General features: G+C 38.8%; 1 protein-coding gene and 1 pseudogene across 1 annotated transcript; both read left to right on the top strand.

Moving 5' to 3' along the window:
• Positions 1 to 1,108: 1,108 nt before the first annotated feature.
• LOC137744763 (ankyrin repeat-containing protein ITN1-like) lies at positions 1,109 to 4,203 on the top strand (annotated as a pseudogene).
• A 3,448-nt stretch (positions 4,204 to 7,651) lies between these two features.
• LOC137746307 (ankyrin repeat-containing protein BDA1-like) lies at positions 7,652 to 17,673 on the top strand. Its single transcript, XM_068486385.1, has 2 exons — positions 7,652 to 8,341; positions 16,651 to 17,673. The coding sequence occupies exons 1-2, from the start codon at positions 7,739 to 7,741 to the stop codon at positions 17,671 to 17,673; spliced, it is 1,626 nt and encodes a 541-aa protein (XP_068342486.1). The 5' UTR covers positions 7,652 to 7,738.
• The last annotated feature ends 306 nt before the right edge of the window (positions 17,674 to 17,979 follow it).

Genomic DNA, 17,979 nt, shown 5'->3' with positions numbered 1-17,979 from the left:
AGGTTGGGTGTTATAAAATTTTTTTTTTTTTTGGAAAGGTCAGAGCATCTCCAACAACCTAGCTAAATGAGATTTTTTTGGCTACTTTAACAAAACAATGCAGAAAACATAGCTAGCTAAATTTAGCTAGAGGAGAATATGGACTTAATTGGGTTGTTAAGTTTCGGGGTAATGTTAGGTAGACCAACTTTTTAGACCAAATTTATAAATAATGTGATATGCTACAAATATGAAATAAGCATGTTAATTAACACTTATATAGTAATCCAATAATTAACAACCACATCACATGATTTATACAATTTGGTCTAAATAGTTGGACATCCTAGCATTACCCTAAGATTTTAAAATATTTTACCTTAAGCTAAAATAGCTAATATTGTTGGAAATGGTGGCTAGCTAAATTAACATTTGAGTCATTTAATTTGCTACAATAACAAAAATATAACTAGCATTATTGGAGATACTTTTAGAAGTGCTCTTCTAACAACCAGAAAGACGTTTTCTTCGCTATTATAAATAATCACTCTCTCCGGTTTTTAAATCTTAGTTGACTTTTTTTTTATCAACACAATTTTTTACAATTTATTTTGTTGCAGTTCGATTCGGTTCCACGATATTTACGAACACCCTTAAAAGCCAATAAAAGTAAGGAAACTTCAAAGTTTGGTTTTAGTACTACCAGCTCGGGTAACCAATCGTGGGCTATCACGAACCAAGACTTGGAATACTTCAGGAGATGATGGAGAGATTTCGCAAGTGTTTCAATACAATATGTTGAAATTTCATTGGTACTTCAAAGTGTATTGTTGTCCACACAAATTTCTCCGGCAACATAAAATTTTTTGGTACATTACGAATAAGATTTTGGCCACTAGCATGCAGGATGGGGACTAGTCTTGGTAGTCGATAATTTGCGAGCTCCACACAAGCTTCAACGCCTTAGAGTAATCTCCTTAGGCTGGGTGTTTATAAAATTGTTTTAGAAAGAGAGTTAGAAGTGCTCTTTTGACAACCAAAAACGAGTTTTGTTCGCTATTATAAATAATTGCTCTCTAAAAATTTTGGCAACTGAAGCAAAGTTCATAAAGAGAGGGAAAAATAAACAATGGAGATCACACGGCATGATGAAGATGAAGTGTACGAGGCATCACGGACTGGGGGTGTAGAATACTTAGGGCTAGTTTGGTATTGCTGTGCTTTTTAAAAAAACTGCTTCTGCTGTGTTGTAAAAATAAGTAGCTGTAAAACAAAGCAGTTACGTGTTTGGTAAACTTTTATTGTAAAAGTGCTTTAACAAAAAAAAAATGTTCAAGTGTTTGGTTAACTTTATAGAAAATTGCTGTGACTATGTTAAATGACTAGGAGGGTATAATTTTTTTAAATGGGATTTCTGGGATTTGCCGTGTCCTCCTCCCCCTCCCCATCCCCCCCCCCCCCCCCCCCCCCACCCGTGTCCCCCTCGACCTTCCATCACCACCCCACCACCACCCTCTCTTCCTCCATCTCTACCTCCTTCCCAAGGTTTTGCTAAACAAAAACCAAAAACGAATTATGAAATTTAAGGGATTTTGACGTGGGCAACCTCATCCTTGAGGATTTGTCTTCAAATCGAAAAACCCAGTTGCAGTCAAATCTTTGCCATCGAAACTCCGTCTCGACGATTTTTCGGAGAGTTGTGCAGCGATGATTCTGGGGTATTTGGACCCGCCGGGAAACCCATTTCCTCCTCCTCCAGCTCCAATCTCCTAAGTCCCTTCACCTCCGCCTTATCCCTCACCCCATCTCTATGCCGTCCCATCTCATCCGCCGCCATGACTCCACCACCCTCATGATCGAGACGTCCCTCCCCTTCACCTCCCATAACTACAAGCTGCCGTCGCGCATGCTCAAGACCACTTCCAAGGAGCTTATGACATTCTTCCACAACATGACGTTGATGCGCTGGATGGAGATCGCGAGAAGGAGAAAGCGGTTATAATTGGGATTAAGAAAGTTTCGTTAAACTTTACTGTTCATCCGCCTACTTTGAAAAAAAGCTGGTTTTGAGAAGCAACAAAATGTTGCTTCCATTTTTCTGCTTATTTTGGCTAAAACTTTGAAAAGAAGCACTTATTTTTACATCTACCACATTTTACACCCCAACTTTTTTTCATAGCTGCCTTTTTAATAATTTTAGCTGTGCCAAACTAGTACTTAAACAGATTGATTGAAAAAGACCCAGCAATTATAAGGAGAATATCCCTGTAGACCGGCAAAATCGGAAAGCCCTTGCATGTTTCAGCTTTACTCGGCCACGTTGAAGTTACCAAAGCCCTTTGCACTAACAATCCCAAACTTGCAGAGCGGGTGGACGCCAACAGACGCACGCCCCTGCACTTGGCTTCTGCTGGTTGGATATATGTCAACAATCTGTGATAAAATTATATATGCTAATAAATAATAAATAATAATAAATATTAAACAGAGTATGAACAATGAAATAATATTAAACAGAAAAATTGAAGATCGAGGCTTGCGTATCGCAATGTCCTTGAAACAGAAATTTCGTCTCTACTCAGTGCTTGTAGTTCTACGGACGTCTGCTTCACCAGGATTCAACGATCTAAGTCAGGAATTCTAGCATCGGAAAAAATTGACTTCTGGTGAATTTTTATGTGGTTCTCTCAGAAAGGATGTTTATGATTGTAGAAGAAGAATGTTGATTTTCTGTATATTAAATGTCATGCAGATGGATGTATATATAATGGGATAATGCATGTTCGCAACAGGTATGAGAATGGGGTGTGACTGTTGGGAGACATCTCTTCAGATGGGTGCATTTTTTCTGAACTCTTCAGCCTTCATCTGAAATGATGAGTCTGTTGGTAATAATAAAAAATAATAATTAATTAATTAAATTCAAAATTAATTAAAAATAATTAATTAAATCCCAAAGCCCAACCCCAAGGTGAGACCAATTTTATTTTCTAAGATCCATCACTCCAATCACTTTATATAAGGAACAAAGCCTTATAAAGGGAGGAAACCTTGTGGTGGTGAGCAATGTGGGACAATGAAATTCTACTCAAAATTTCCAACACTGCTGAGGGCCACAAGGAGACCGTCGAAGCTTTGTTATCTATGTATGCTGATGCGTGTTTTCATTTGGATGAAAATGGAAGAATCCCCCTTCACTATGCAGCCATGAGAGGAGAAGTTGAGGTGCTCCAGAAGTTGATTGATAAAAATCCTGAGTCCATTTATTTCAAAGTTGAAAACAGATCGAAAGAAACAGTTTTGCACTTGTGTATTATGCACAACCATGTTAGATATCTTAGAGGACAGCAGCATTGCAAGAGAGGACTTTAGCAGAAGCTTAGAAATTCAACAGATTTTGATAGACGCAGGATTAATCAGAAGAGAAAATAATGAAAATAATAATCCTAACTCAGCTGTTGCCGCTGCTACTGTTGTTGTATCACCAAATCCAAAAAGGTCAAAGAAGAGAAAGAAGCTTCACAAACAAGTAGCACCATCGGAAAAGGGATCAAAGCCAGCAAGGTGGCGCTGGATAAAATTGATGAAATGGTTGAGACATCCGAGTAATTGGGCGGTCGAGACACGTGGCATGCTGATGGTTGTGGCTACGGTAATCTCGACGATGGCTTTTCAAGCCATAGTCAACCCACCAGGTAGTGTTTGGGAAATTAATAATACAAACACTACCACTTATTCTGGGACACCAGTTTGCAGTGAAGATAATGTATGTATAGCTGGAACTGCATTTGGAAAGGGTTCTTCATCAAGTTCATAAGATACAATACCATCTCGTTCCTTGCTTCTTTGAGTGTCACCCTTTTGCTCGTTAGTGGATTTCCTCTCCACAATCGGTTGGGCACGTGGCTCTTATCGATGTCCATATGCGTCACTCTCACATTCATGGCACTCAGCTACCTACATGTGCTGCTCATGATCGTCCCTGAGAACACTATTTTCTTATCGTCTAAAAAAATTTCCAGGACATCCATTTATCTTTGGATTTCTTTGCTGGCCGTAGTCGGTGTAGTGCACACTATTCGGTTTCTTATTTGGGTGATGAAGCGGTTGCGGCCCATGTGCTTCAGGTCAACATCAAGTCTCAAGAATATGATCACTACTAGCTCCTTTTCATGGAACAATCCAATGCGTTTTGAAGAGAATGATGTGCCTGCAGTTGTGTGATTACTCCCCCACGGTGTGCTTGCTTGAGAAAATAATTAATTAGGTCAGACACCTTGTATGTATGAGCAATTAGGGTTTGGGGTAATGAACTAGGTCAATAACGCTTTTTGGATCTCTACTGGGTTGGTAATTCAAGTGTGTCGCTTAGTTATGATAAATAATCCATGCTACGCAAAAATTGGAAGTGTTTGTTGTCTTTGATGCAGGATGGTAGCTACTATTTTATTAGTATTCATTTATGTCATTTGTTATCACATTAGCAAATTAACAATTGTTTTCATTCTCTCTGCTAGTCGTTTGTTATTAGTCAATACAGTATAAATGGCTTTCTCAACCAAAAAAAAAAAAAAAAATTACAGTATATATGGCAAACATAGTTTTAGGGTTCGTTTGAAAATACTTTTAAAATGAATGAGACCGCTTTAAAAGAAAATGTTTTTGAGTTTCAAAAGTATTTGAAATGCTTCATGTATTTCTTCGAGAAAGCACCTCATGTGGCTTTTCAAAATTCATTTGTGTTTTACTAAGGATTGGTTCCTAATAATATTGTCATCAAAAGTTGGAATAGCTGACTGGAGGATAAGAGAAGGGAGGACACATGAGATTGAGTGCCCGCAATGCAGCATTACGGTGTCCGTGGAAGCCTGAAGAAGCAAAATTTACAGCAAAATCAAATCCTCTAAATGGAGTTGCGCGCGCTCTCTCTCCATCTCTCTCGTTGTTCTTTCTTGGATCCGACAACGACATCGCCGATGGTTCCACTTCTAGAGATTTTTTATGAAAAAACTAAAATAATTGATGGTAGACAAATTTAAAGACCTAAGATCAAAGTAAAAAGTTATATCAATTTCAAAACGATTTTCCCTAAAAAAAACTTTATCAGCGCATGTTTGGCGCGTCTTTCAAGGCTGCAGAGCAGCTTCCCATTCATGGAGGTGGATTGTCTGCCCTCTCATTTCCATGCTCTCCCAATGCCCTCCTGTGATGTGTGGTCATGGTTAAGCCACATCAATATTTAATATTAATCTTTTATAGAAATAATAAAATAAAAAGTAATAGAAATATAAAATGTTGACGTAGTTTAACCGTGACCACACAAACAGAAGGGCATGAGGAGAGTATGAAAATGGGAAGGCAGACAATCCACCTCCCCCATTCATTTCACATGGTGATCTTGATTCCCACTCAAAAATTCATCTGGGCTCCACTCCATTTTGAGTCACTAAAACCTATCCTTATTTGTGGGAATTTTTTTATACCATGTCTGATCGTTTTCCTGACCTATCCTTATTTGTGGGAATTTTTTTATACCCAAAAATTCTTTCACTAGAATACTTTTCACTCTAGCTCTCTTGATTTTCTGTCAACCCATGTTCAACCTGTCCCATGGGACAGCCAGATGCTCTCTCCCTGGATACTTCTATGTTCTCTCCCTTGAAAATTGTCCAAACTTCCGGCCAAGAGTTTCAGGACACTTAACGAAGTTTTTAACGGAATGACCAAAATGATGGATGATGGACAATCTCAAGGACCACTTCTATTGATTTGAAATCTCAATGACCAAAGTGAGAAGTTATGCATATCTCAAAGACCGACTAAAAAGCTGACACAATAATGTTGTCCACCTTCTTTTTGTCTTTCACTATTAGCAAAGTTGGTTTTGGCCACTTGGCCATTAATCTAACAAAGACTTCCTTATCACAAACGAAAGCCACACACAAAGTCACAAATGGCTGCTGCCATTTCCTTGTAGCATTCAGAAAGTTACACTATCAAACCAAACACAACATGACGGACCTCTTGCTACTGTTATTGGTAGATTACTTTTGTTCCTTACTTTTCTTGATCTCTCATCGAACAGTTTCCTTGCGTATTTTTCATCTCCTACTGAAATCACTCAAAAATTCCATCGTTTGCATACTCTTCTACCAAATTTCATCCTACTACTCATAGAAACACAATATGGTAAAATTATCACAAATACTTAAAACTTCCAACTAAACTCGACAAGAAAGAAAATATAAAAGAACGAAATAGATAGTATAAATATGGGTAAAGTACAAAAAACTACCTTAACTATTGGGGTCATGACAGTTTCATACCTCATTTTTTAAAATTGACAATGTCATACCGCATCTTACGAATTTGTGACAATGTCATACCTCCGTCAATTTTTCTGTTAATTGCTGACGTGACTTGATTCGGGACCTACTTTCTATTAAAAATTTATTAAAAACTAAAAAATAATTATTTAATATTTTTTAAATATTAAAATAATAATAAAAAGCAGGAAAAAAAAAACCCCCCCTCATTTCGTCCCTCCCTTCCCCGCTCCTCCCTCCTCTCCCCATCTTCATCTTCTTCCCCCACCTGCAAATCCCAACCAAAAAAAAACACCAGATCCCGTCGACGAGAAGATGGGTGAGCAGAGAAGATGGAGGATGGGTGCGGAAGAGGATGTGGAGAATGGATGAAAGTGGTGGATTTGGGGTTTTCAAAATTTTTTTTTTCCTTCTTTTTTTCCTTCTTTTTTTCCTTCTTTTTTTCCTCAGGGGAGTTGATGGTTTAAAAAAAAAAAAAAATTCCTTCCTCCTTTTTTTCCTCTTCTTCTTCTTCTTCCTTCTTCTCCTTCTCATTCTCCTTCTTCTTCTTCCGCAGGGGGTGTTGATGGGTTTTCAAATTTTTTTTTATTTTTTCTTCCTCTTCTTCTTCTTCCTCCTTCTTCTTCTCCCTTCTTCTTCTCCCGCGTTGACAGGGAGGATTTTTTTTTTTTCCTCTTCTTCTTCTTCTTCCTCCTCCTCCTCCTCCTTCTCCTTCTTGTTCTTCCGTAGGGGGTTGTTGGGTTTTCAAAAATTTTTTATTTTTTTTATTTTTTTGGGTTTGCAGGTGGGGGGAAGAAAATGAAGATGGGGAGAAGAGAGAGGAGGGGGAGGGGGAGGGGGAGGGGAGGCACGAACTGATGGTTTTTTTTTCTCTGCTTTTTATTATTATTTTAATATTTAAAAAATATTAAATAATTGTTTTCTAGTTTTTAATAATTTTTTAATAGAAAGTATGTCCCGAATCAAGCCACATCAGCACTTAACAGAAAAACTAACAGAAAAATTGACGGAGGTATGACATTGTCACAAATTCGTAAGATGCGGTATGACATTGTCAATTTTAAAAGATGAGGTATGAAACTGTCGTGATCCCAATAGTTGAGGTAGTTTTTTGTACTTTATCCTATAAATATTGGTTCATCAACTACTTCGGGATGACCTTTATTGTTTTTCATTCAAATTTCTCCACAAAAATAATTTTGCTACGTGTACGTATCACATTTAGCCACTTGCGAGCTCCACACAAGCTTCAACGGTTTGAATCATTCCATGCGCGAATTACCTTAAAGTCGTTTTGTAATTGCTTTTATATTTAACCTTATAAGAGTGTTTTTGATATACGCGCATTTTGTTCGCTATTACAAATAATCGATCGCTCTCAGAAAATTTTTCTAAGTGAAGCAAGGTTCAGAAAGAGAGAGAAAAAAAAAACAATGGAGATCACACGGCATGATGAAGAAGAAGTGTACGATTCATCACGGAGTGGGGATGTGGAATACTTAAACAGATTGATTGAAAAAGACCCAGAAATTCTAAGGAGAATATCCCTGCAGACCGGAAAAACCGGAACCCCCTTGCATGTTTCGGCTTTGCTCGGCCACGCTGAGTTTACCAAAGCCCTTTGCACTAAAAATCCCAAACTTGCAGAGCGGGTGGACGCCGATGGACGCACGCCCCTGCACTTGGCTTCTGCTGAGGGCCACAAGGAGACTGTCGAAGCTTTGTTATCTGTGTATGCTGATGCGTGCTTGCGTTGCGATGAAAAGGGAAGAATCCCTCTTCACTATGCAGCCATGAATGGAGAAGTTGAGGTGCTGCAGAAGTTGATTGATAAAAATCCTGAGTCCATTTATGTCAAAGTTGAAAACAGATCGAAAGAAACAGTTTTGCACTTGTGTATTAAACACAACCAGTTAGAGTGCTTGAAAAGGTTGGTTGAAAGAGACGACAGCAATGGTGAGTTCCTCAACTCAAGAGCTGGATGTGATGGTGGTGTGACCATCCTGCACTTAGCTTTGATGCTAAGGCAAATTAAGGTACGTATATATATTTCCATTTTCTATATTGGATATTCTTAGTTTTTTACTATATTAATTAATATATGTTCATGTGTAAAGTTTCTTTTGTTTCTTCCCCTTTATATATAGTTTATGGCATTAATTTCGTGAAGTTTTTTGTTTTTTGGTTTTTAACATTTCGTACCTTAAGGTTTTTTGTTAAGCTTGGTACTAAAGTTATAATTAATTCTGAGGTATTTTTATACATCCTTTAAATTATTTGTTAAAATCTCTGTTGATGCATCTACGTAAAGAATAATTAGATACCACGTGTCAGAGTTCACATGAATACTAGAAAAACTAAAATATTAAAAATTTAAAAACTAAGTTATCTGGAATCGCATATGAGGAGGAATTGCAGAGCAAGTTTGAGACTCTCCCTCCCTTCGACTGCAGATGGGCGGCGGTGGAATGAATCCACTTCCTTTTTGTGCTGCATATGGGTTTCCCTTACCCAGATCTGCAACCCACTCCCTTCCCTTACCTCCCGTTCAACTGGAATAAAAGAAAGAATCGCGTCCATCTGCATCTCAAGAAGTTGCAGAAGTATTAGCAGCAGCAGCGCTGCCGGTCATCGATTAGGCGTCTTCCGCCGTCACCAACTCCGAATCCGAAGATAACCCATCGTCGCTGCGGCCTAATCCGGATACTCCAGTTGGCTGGCTGGCCGACGGAAAGCTCAGTCTCGAATGGGTTAGGAACCTCGTGTTTGTTTTTTATTGGGCATCTAGAAATCCGGACCCGACCCAATTGCCCGTGTTTCCCGTCGTGGTTGTCGACAAGCTTGGTCTTCTGCACATTCAAGATCCTCCACAAAGAGGCCAAACGTCGATCAGTTAGGCCTGGAATCTACCGTGGTAGTCGTCGGAGACCTTCGTGGACCTCCTTTTTCTTTTAAACGATCTTCACCCTTTTAGGTTTTTAGTATTTTAACTTTTTAATTTTTAATTTTAATTTCTTAATGGACAAATTATTATGAATTTCTATTATAGATTTTTATGGATTTATGAGGATTTCTTTCATGTATTTCTTAGGATTTCTTTTTTGACTCCTAGAATATAAATTCTTTTCTCAGTGCACAATCTGAAAAAGACATAAACATATATATATATATATATATATATGGAAATATAAACCAATCAAATATGTCTTTTCTTTCCCTTTCTCATTTGCATTGTGATTTCTTTACGAAAAATAATTTTAACTAACCAAAACAAGTGATGCTTCTTAAATCAAATGTCTCAAAATTAATCATTTTTCCTCAACAATTGATTAGTTCATAATGTTTTGTTTCTAAGTACAACTACCAATATAAGTACAAATATAAATAGGCTTTGGAAGATGCTTGCACCCTTACACTAATATGATTACACGAAAAAGACCAGAAAGCTTGAATTGATAATAAGATTCTTAGTAGTAATTTCGAAGAGTTCAATTAATATGGTAAAAAATAAACACCTTCAGATAGAATGCATAATCATTACAAGAACGGTTAGTAGCCATTAACACTTCCCATCAAAGCATTACAAGAAATACTATTACACAATCCAAAATAAAGAAAATAAAAAAATTTACAAATGTTGTAGTTTGCTACTGGGACGGTGACGGATGAACATGAAAGGAAATCAGATTGGCAGGTTCTATATCTGGAAGAAAATAGAGAGAGAGAAAGAGAGAGAGGGGATTGAAAAGAAAACCTAGGGTGGAGGTAGAATTTTGTTATGCTTATAATCCCTTTTCAAATCCTATAAAATCTCTTATTGAAAGAAATTCTTCAAAATTTATGAATTTTTTAATACTGATAGATTTGCATAGACTATATAAAAATCTTTTAAAATCCTAGTTAGCTACATTAGGATTCTAAAGTCTTTTAAAATTATTTAATTGACTACCCCTGTATTTGAATGAATTCTTTGAAAATCTTTTAAAATTCTAGTTGACTACACCAAAATTTTAAAGTCTTTTAAAATTCCTTAAAATTCGAACTAGGATTCTCTTACAACCTTTTTCCATCTCTTCCTTTGACATTCTCTATTTTATCTTTTTATTTTTACAAAAAATTAATATAAGATATTATCATGAATAACCGTGACCGTTCAAATAAGAGAAAAGGCAAATAAAAAAATAATAATAATAAAGGGATGATCCCTACTCCTTAAAATCTTTATTTGACTACACCCCATAACTTCTCTGATAAACATTGAGGAGGAATCGCAAATGACCAAATTTGAGCCTCTATCTCCCTTTGACCAAAAAAAACAAAAGCCTCTATCTCCCTCCCTTCGACTGCACATGGGGCAGCGGTAGAATGAATCCACTCCTTTTTGTGCTGCATATGGGTTTCCGTTCCCCAGATCTGCAACCCACTCCCTTCCCTTACCTCCCTTTCAACTGGAATAAAAGAGAATTCCGTCCATCTGCATCTCAAAAAGTTGCAAGAAGTATTAGCAGCAGAACTGTTGCCGGTCATCGATTCGGCATCTTCCGCTATGACCAACTTCGAATCCGAAGACAACCCATCGTAGCCAAAGCCTAATCCGAAAACCCCAGTTGGCTGGCCGGGCGACGGAAAACTTAGTCTCGAATGGGTTAGGAACCTCAAGTTTGTTTTTTATTGGGCATCTAGAAATCTGAACCCGACCCAATTGCCCGACGTGTTTCCTGTAGAGGTTGTCGATAGTGTTGGAAATTCAAATAAAAACAGGCTGTAAAAGGTTGCTGCTAGTTTCTTTACAGGTTGTATCCACACATGCTGCAACTACAAAGACTAAAGTTTCCTCCATGTGCTAGCTGAAAGTGTGTTGAAAGACAGCAGAGATGTGAGCTGCTGTGTGCAAGCTGTCCAAAGTTCACATGATCTGTTTGCATGTGTTGTCTTATTGTTTATTCATTTTCTGCTTGTATAAATAAGCCTCCTTGCTAGGCTTTAGTATTATCCCATCCGAATCCCACTTCCAATTGTGAAGAAGCTTGTAAGCTTTCTTATTCCATCAGTTTGTAAACCTTTTTTTTTTATATATCAAAGTCCAAGCGTTTTGCCAAAGCTTGTTGCTTCCCTCCTTTCTCTATTTCTTTCCTTGTCCAATTTTATTGAGAGTGCAAAGTGAGAGGTGTGATAGAGTTTGTAAACTTATCACCCATATATTTTGGTATTGAGTTAGCAAACTCCTTTGAATACCAACAATTGGTATCAGAGCCAGAATACCATTCTGGCAGGTGCAGCAGTTATGGCGTCCAACTTAGTGCAACTCCAAGTTCCCACATTGAAGAAAGAAAATTATGAAAGATGGTGCATCCAATTCAAAGCATTGTTTGGATCACAGGAGCTATGGGAAGTTGTCAGTAGTGGGTATGTTGTACCCACTGCCGAGCAAGAAGCCGTATATACTGCGGATCAAAGGAACACTCTCAAGGACTTACGAAAGAAGGACCAAAATGCGCTGTATCTTCTATACCAGGGTTTGGAAGATTCAACGTTCGAGAAGGTTGCAGAAGCAACAACGAGCAAGCAAGTATGGGATACACTCAGTACAATGTACAAAGGAGTAGATCGAGTCAAGAAAGTGAGGTTACAGTCACTTCGAGCAGATTTTGAAACTGCTCATATGAATGAAGGGGAGTGCATCTCCGACTATCACTCAAGGCTCATTGTGATAGTAAATCAGATGAGGAGAAATGGCGAGAGACTCGATGAAGTACGAGTTGTGGAGAAGATACTCCGGTCACTCACATCTAAGTTTGAGCATGTGGTGACTGCCATTGAGGAATCCAAGGATTTGGAGGTGATGAGCGCAGAGGAGCTACTAGGATCCCTCCTAGTTCACGAGCAACGCATTCAGAAGAATGCAAACCCCACAACGCTAAAGCAAGCTTTGGAGTTAAAGTTGAATATTGACAAACCAAATGGAGGTCGTGGGCAGTGGAACTCACGTCGTGGGAGTTCATATAACCGTAGCCGAGGACGAGCTCAAGGAAGAGGTCGAGGCTATGCACAAAATCGAGGTCAGTCTCAGGAGTGGAGATCTACTCGAGGAAAGGCGCATATCCAGTGTCACAACTGTAAGCAATATGGACATTATGCCAATGAATGTTCACATAAAAATGGTGAGCATGTCAACATGGCAGAATCAAGTGGAAATACTGATGAAGAACTTACAGTCTTGCTAGCACACCATGATTCCAGTAGCCAACAAGATGTTTGGTATTTGGACTCTGGTGCAAGCAATCACATGTGTGGAAAGAAGGAGTTTTTTGTCGAACTCAAATATGGGGCCTATGGATCTGTAAGTCTTGGTGACTCCTCAAAGTTGCCAGTTGAAGGCAAAGGGAAGATCAAGATCATCCAGAAGGATGGTAAAGAAGAATACATCTCCTATACCTACTACATACCAGGTATGAAGAGCAACATTCTAAGCATTGGTCAACTGCTCCAGAAAGGGTACATTATACATATGGAGAACATGCTTCTCACTCTCAGGAATGCAAGGAGAAAGCTTATTGCACGTGTTCGAATGTCAAAGAACCGGATGTTTCCGTTGAATTTGAACACAAAGATTGGAAGCTGCAACATCGGTGTAATGGAAGATGAGTCATGGAAATGGCATCTTCGATTTGGCCATCTTCATTTCAATGGCCTAAAGTTGCTGTCAAGTGGAGGAATGGTTCGTGGTCTACCCCAAATTGAAGCCACACGCTAAGTATGTGAAGGTTGTGTGCTTGGCAAGCAAGCACGACTATCGTTCCCTGTTGGTGATACATGGAGAGCAAATGCACCACTGCAGTTGGTGCACACAGATATATGTGGTCCATTGGATCCCATGTCTTATGGAGGTAATAGGTATTTTATTACCTTCATTGATGATTTCAGTAGAAAGACTTGGGTCTATTTTCTCAAGGAGAAGTCAGCTGCCCTAAAAATTTTCAAGGAGTTCAAGGCACTCACAGAGGCTGAAAGTAACCACAAGCTTGTGGCTGTGAGATCAGATAGAGGTGGAGAGTACACCTCCAATGCTTTCCAAGCATACTGCAAGGAGCAAGGAATTAGGCATCAACTTACTGCTGCCTATACCCCACAGCAAAATGGGATAGCCGAAAGAAAGAATCAAACCATCCTTGACATGACAAGGTCCATGCTTAAGGAGAAGAATTTGCCAAAAGAGTTATGGGCAGAAGCTGTAGCTTGTTCGATTTATTTGTTGAATCGATGTCCAACAAAGAGTTTCAAGAGGATGACACCACAAGAGGCTTGGAGTGGATACAAGCCGAATGTTACACACCTAAGAATTTTTGGGTGTGTTGCATATGCTCAAGTTCCAGAAGCCAAGAGGAGGAAACTTGATGATAGAGGTGAGAAGTGTGTGTTTGTGGGCTATAGTGAAGAGTCCAAGGCATACAAGCTCTACAACCCACTAACTGGCAAATTAGTGGTTAGTAGAGATGTCATCTTCAGTGAGGAAGAGGCATGGAAGTGGAACAACAAAGAAGTCAGTAAAGAGAAGATTGTTTCCACTGATTTTGAAGAACCAGAAGTTGTACCACCTGTTGAGCAACAACCTGCTCAAACAACCACAACAACTCCATTGCACAGAACTGCAAGGAGTGGTCCGACATCTAGTGAAGAAAGCAGCTCCTCAACTCCAGTAAGGCTAAGAAGTCTCACCGAGATATATGGACAAAAAGAAGAAGAAGAAACCAACTTTTTCTGCTTGTATGCAGACCACGAGCCTCTCTCATTCAATGAAGTTGTGGAAGAAGATTGTTGGAAGAAAGCCATGGAAGAAGAGATCCATGCCATCGAGAAGAATGACACTTGGGAGTTAACAAAGCTCCCACCAAATCAGAAGGCTATTGGTGTCAAGTGGGTTTACAAGATCAAACGCACTGCAGATGGGAGTGTGGATCGATACAAATCAAGGCTTGTAGCAAAGGGCTACAAACAGAAGTATGGAGTGGACTATGATGAAGTCTATGCTCCAGTTGCAAGACTTGACACGGTAAGATTACTAATCTCTCTTGCCGCTCATCATAAATGGAAAATTTATCAACTAGATGTCAAGTCAGCCTTCCTTAATGGAGTTCTTGAGGAAGAGGTGTACGTGAAACAACCAGAAGGCTTCCAAGTACAGGGAAAAGAAGATAAGGTGTATCGTTTGAAGAAGGCTTTGTATGGCCTCAAGCAAGCACCACGAGCTTGGAACTCAAGGATTGACAACTACCTTCACCAAAATGGATTTCAGAAATGTCCATACGAGCATTCAGTTTACATGAAGAATGGTGCAAAATGGGAGTTCTTAATTATTTGTCTCTATGTAGATGACTTGTTGTTTACAGGAAACAATGAAGCAATGTTCTGTGAGTTCAAGCAATCCATGTTCAGTGAATTCGAGATGACTGACAATGGATTAATGTCATACTTTCTTGGCATAGAAGTGAAGCAAGGAAGTGATGGTATCTACATTTCTCAACAAAAGTACATGAGAGATATATTGGAGAAATTCAATATGGACAAGTGCAATATTGTCAACACTCCAGTTGCAACTGGATTGAAGCTGTCTAAGGAAGGAGAAGGTGAGTTTGTAAACTCAACCGTGTACAAAAGCTTGGTTGGAAGCCTAAGGTACCTTACAATCACATGACCTGATATAGTTTATGGTGTTGGACTCGTGAGTCGATACATGGAAACACCAAGGGAGTCTCATTGGCTGGCCGCCAAGAGAATTTTGAGGTACATAAGAGGTACTCTAAACTATGGTCTATTTTATAATTTTGGTGAAGATGCAAAATTATTTGGTTATTCAGATAGTGATTGGGGAGGTGACCAAGATGAAAGGAAAAACACAACTGGCTATGTGTTTTTTCTAGGATCAACAGCTTTCTCATGGACTTCAAATAAGCAATCAATTGTTGCTTTGTCATCGTGTGAAGCCGAGTACGTTGCTGTAGCCTCAACCGTGTGTGAGGCAATTTGGTTAAGAAATCTGTTGAAGTCAGTGTGTCATCCACAAGTGGAATCGACTGTGATTCATGTGGATAACGTGTCTGCAATCAAACTTGCAAAGAATCCTGTTCAACATGGAAGGAGCTAGCACATTGATACCAGGTTCCATTTTCTAAGGGACCATGTGAAGCAAAAGACAATTGAGCTTGTCTATTGTCACACAAAGGAACAAGTGGCTGACATCTTCACTAAGCCACTACCAGTTGAATCATTCCGGTTATTACGTGAAATGCTAGGCATGAAGGCGTTTTGATTTGAGGGGGCGTGTTGGAAATTCAAATAAAAACAGGCTGTAAAAGGTTGCTGCTAGTTTCTTTACAGGTTGTATCCACACATGCTGCAACTACAAAGACTAAAGTTTCCTCCATGTGCTAGCTGAAAGTGTGTTGAAAGACAACAGAGATGTGAGCTGCTGTGTGCAAGCTGTCCAAAGTTCACATGATCTGTTTGCATGTGTTGTCTTATTATTTATTCATTTTCTGCTTGTATAAATAAGCCTCCTTGCTAGGCTTTAGTATTATCCCATCCGAATCCCACTTCCAATTGTGAAGAAGCTTGTAAGCTTTCTTATTCCATCAGTTTGTAAACCTTTTTTTTATATATATCAAAGTCCAAGTGTTTTGCCAAAGCTTGTTGCTTCCCTCCTTTCTCTATTTCTTTCCTTGTCCAATTTTATTGAGAGTGCAAAGTGAGAGGTGTGATAGAGTTTGTAAACTTATCACCCACATATTTTGGTATTGAGTTAGCAAACTCCTTTGAATACCAACAGATAGTTGATCCTCTGCACATCCAACATCCTTCACAAAGAGGCAAACGTCGATCAGCTAGGCTTGGAATCTACCGTGGTGGTCGTCGGAGACCTTCATGGTCAGCTGAACGACTTCCTTTTTCTTTTAAATGATCGTCACCCTTTCAGGTTTTAGGTTTGTAGGTTTATATTATTTTAATTTTTTTTTCTTCTAATTTTAGTTCTTTTGTTAATTTTTATTTTTTTAATAACCAAGTGGGCTCATACATGGCATTCAGTTATTGTTCATATGGATTCCACATCATCAGTTAACGAAATTTTTGTCGGAAAACTTAACGGATCTGTGAAACTGTTTTAGAATTATGACTTTAATTAAGGATCAAACTGAGACAAAAAAAATTTAGATATATCAAATGTAGAAAATCAAGAAAATTCAAAGTACTAAATTGAGATTAACCTAAATTTATGTGTACTTTCTTTTGTTTGCTCCCCTTAGGAGCATAATTTCCACAAAATTAATAAAAGTGTATATATTATTTACAGACTATACGTTACCTGCTTTCTGTTGATGCTATAAGAGCAGAAGCAACTGGTGTGAATGGGATATCTCTGACCATGTCAGATATCTTAGAGTACAGCAGCGTTACAAGAGAGGACTTTAGCAGAAGCTTAGAAATTCAACAGATTTTGATGGACGCAGGATTAATCAGAAGGGAAAATAATGAAAATGATAATCCTAACTCAGATGTTGCCGCCGCTGCTGTTGTAGCACCAAATCCAAGAAGGGTAAAGAAGAAAAAGAAGCTTCACAAACGAGTAGCATCATCGGAAAAGGGATCAACGCCAGCAAGGGGGTGCTGGATAAAATTGATGGAATGTTTGAGATATCCGAGTAATTGGGTGGTCGATACACGTGGCATGCTGATGGTTGTGGCTACGATGATCTCGACGATGACTTTTCAAGCCATAGTCAACCCACCAGGTGGTGTTTGGGAAACTAATAATACAGATACAGACACTACCATTGATTCTCCTGGAATCAATTATTCTAAAACAATTTGCACTGAACAGAGAACATGCATAGCTGGAACTGCAGTGTTAGGCTACATCTGGGAAGATCTCTTCGTCGATTTCATAAATTACAATACCATCTCGTTCCTTGCTTCTTTGAGTGTCACCCTTTTGCTCATTAGTGGATTTCCTCTCCACAATCGATTTTGCATGTGGCTCTTATCGCTGTTCATGTGCGTCACTCTCACATTCCTGGCATCCACCTACCTACAAGTGCTGCTCATGATTGTCCCTCCTTATTTCGATTTTTCATATATAAGCATTTACTTTAACTCTAATATAAGCATTTACAGCTATTCCGTCTATCTTTGGAATGGGTTGCTGGCCATAGTCGGCGTAATACACACTATTCGGTTTCTTATTTGGGTGATGAAGTGGTTGCGGTGCATGTACTTCAGGTCAAGATCATGTCTCAAGAACATGACCACTACTGGCTCCTTTTCATGTAACGATGCAACCCGTTTTGAAGAGATTGATGCGACTGCAGTTGTGTAATTACTCCGCCGCGGTGTGTTGGCTTGAGAAAATAATTAACTAGGTCAGACACTCTGTTTGCATGTAGCAATTAGGATTCGGGGTAATGAACGAGGTCAATGACGCTTTCTCGATCTTACCTGGGTTGGTAATTCAAGAGCGTCGGTTAGTTATGATAAATAATCCATCTGCTATGCAAAGGGGAAGTGTTTGTTGTCATTGATGCACGATGGTAGCTACTTAGAGAAGTAGTATTGTCTAAGGAAATACTCTCTCAAGGTTTAAGAATTAATATTGTAACTTGATTTTGATTGTATTTCTGATTTG

This window comes from Pyrus communis, chromosome 9 (assembly GCF_963583255.1).
Source record: "Pyrus communis chromosome 9, drPyrComm1.1, whole genome shotgun sequence".
Taxonomy (NCBI): domain Eukaryota; kingdom Viridiplantae; phylum Streptophyta; class Magnoliopsida; order Rosales; family Rosaceae; genus Pyrus; species Pyrus communis.
This window is presented reverse-complemented; position numbering and strand designations above follow the sequence as displayed.

Coding starts and splice junctions, on each gene's coding strand:
- LOC137746307 (XM_068486385.1), top strand. CDS start 7,739: ATGGAGATCACACGGCATGATGAAGAAGAAGTGTACGATTCATCACGG. Junction 8,342..16,650: donor TGATGCTAAGGCAAATTAAG/GTACGTATATAT, acceptor TATTATTTACAG/ACTATACGTTACCTGCTTTC.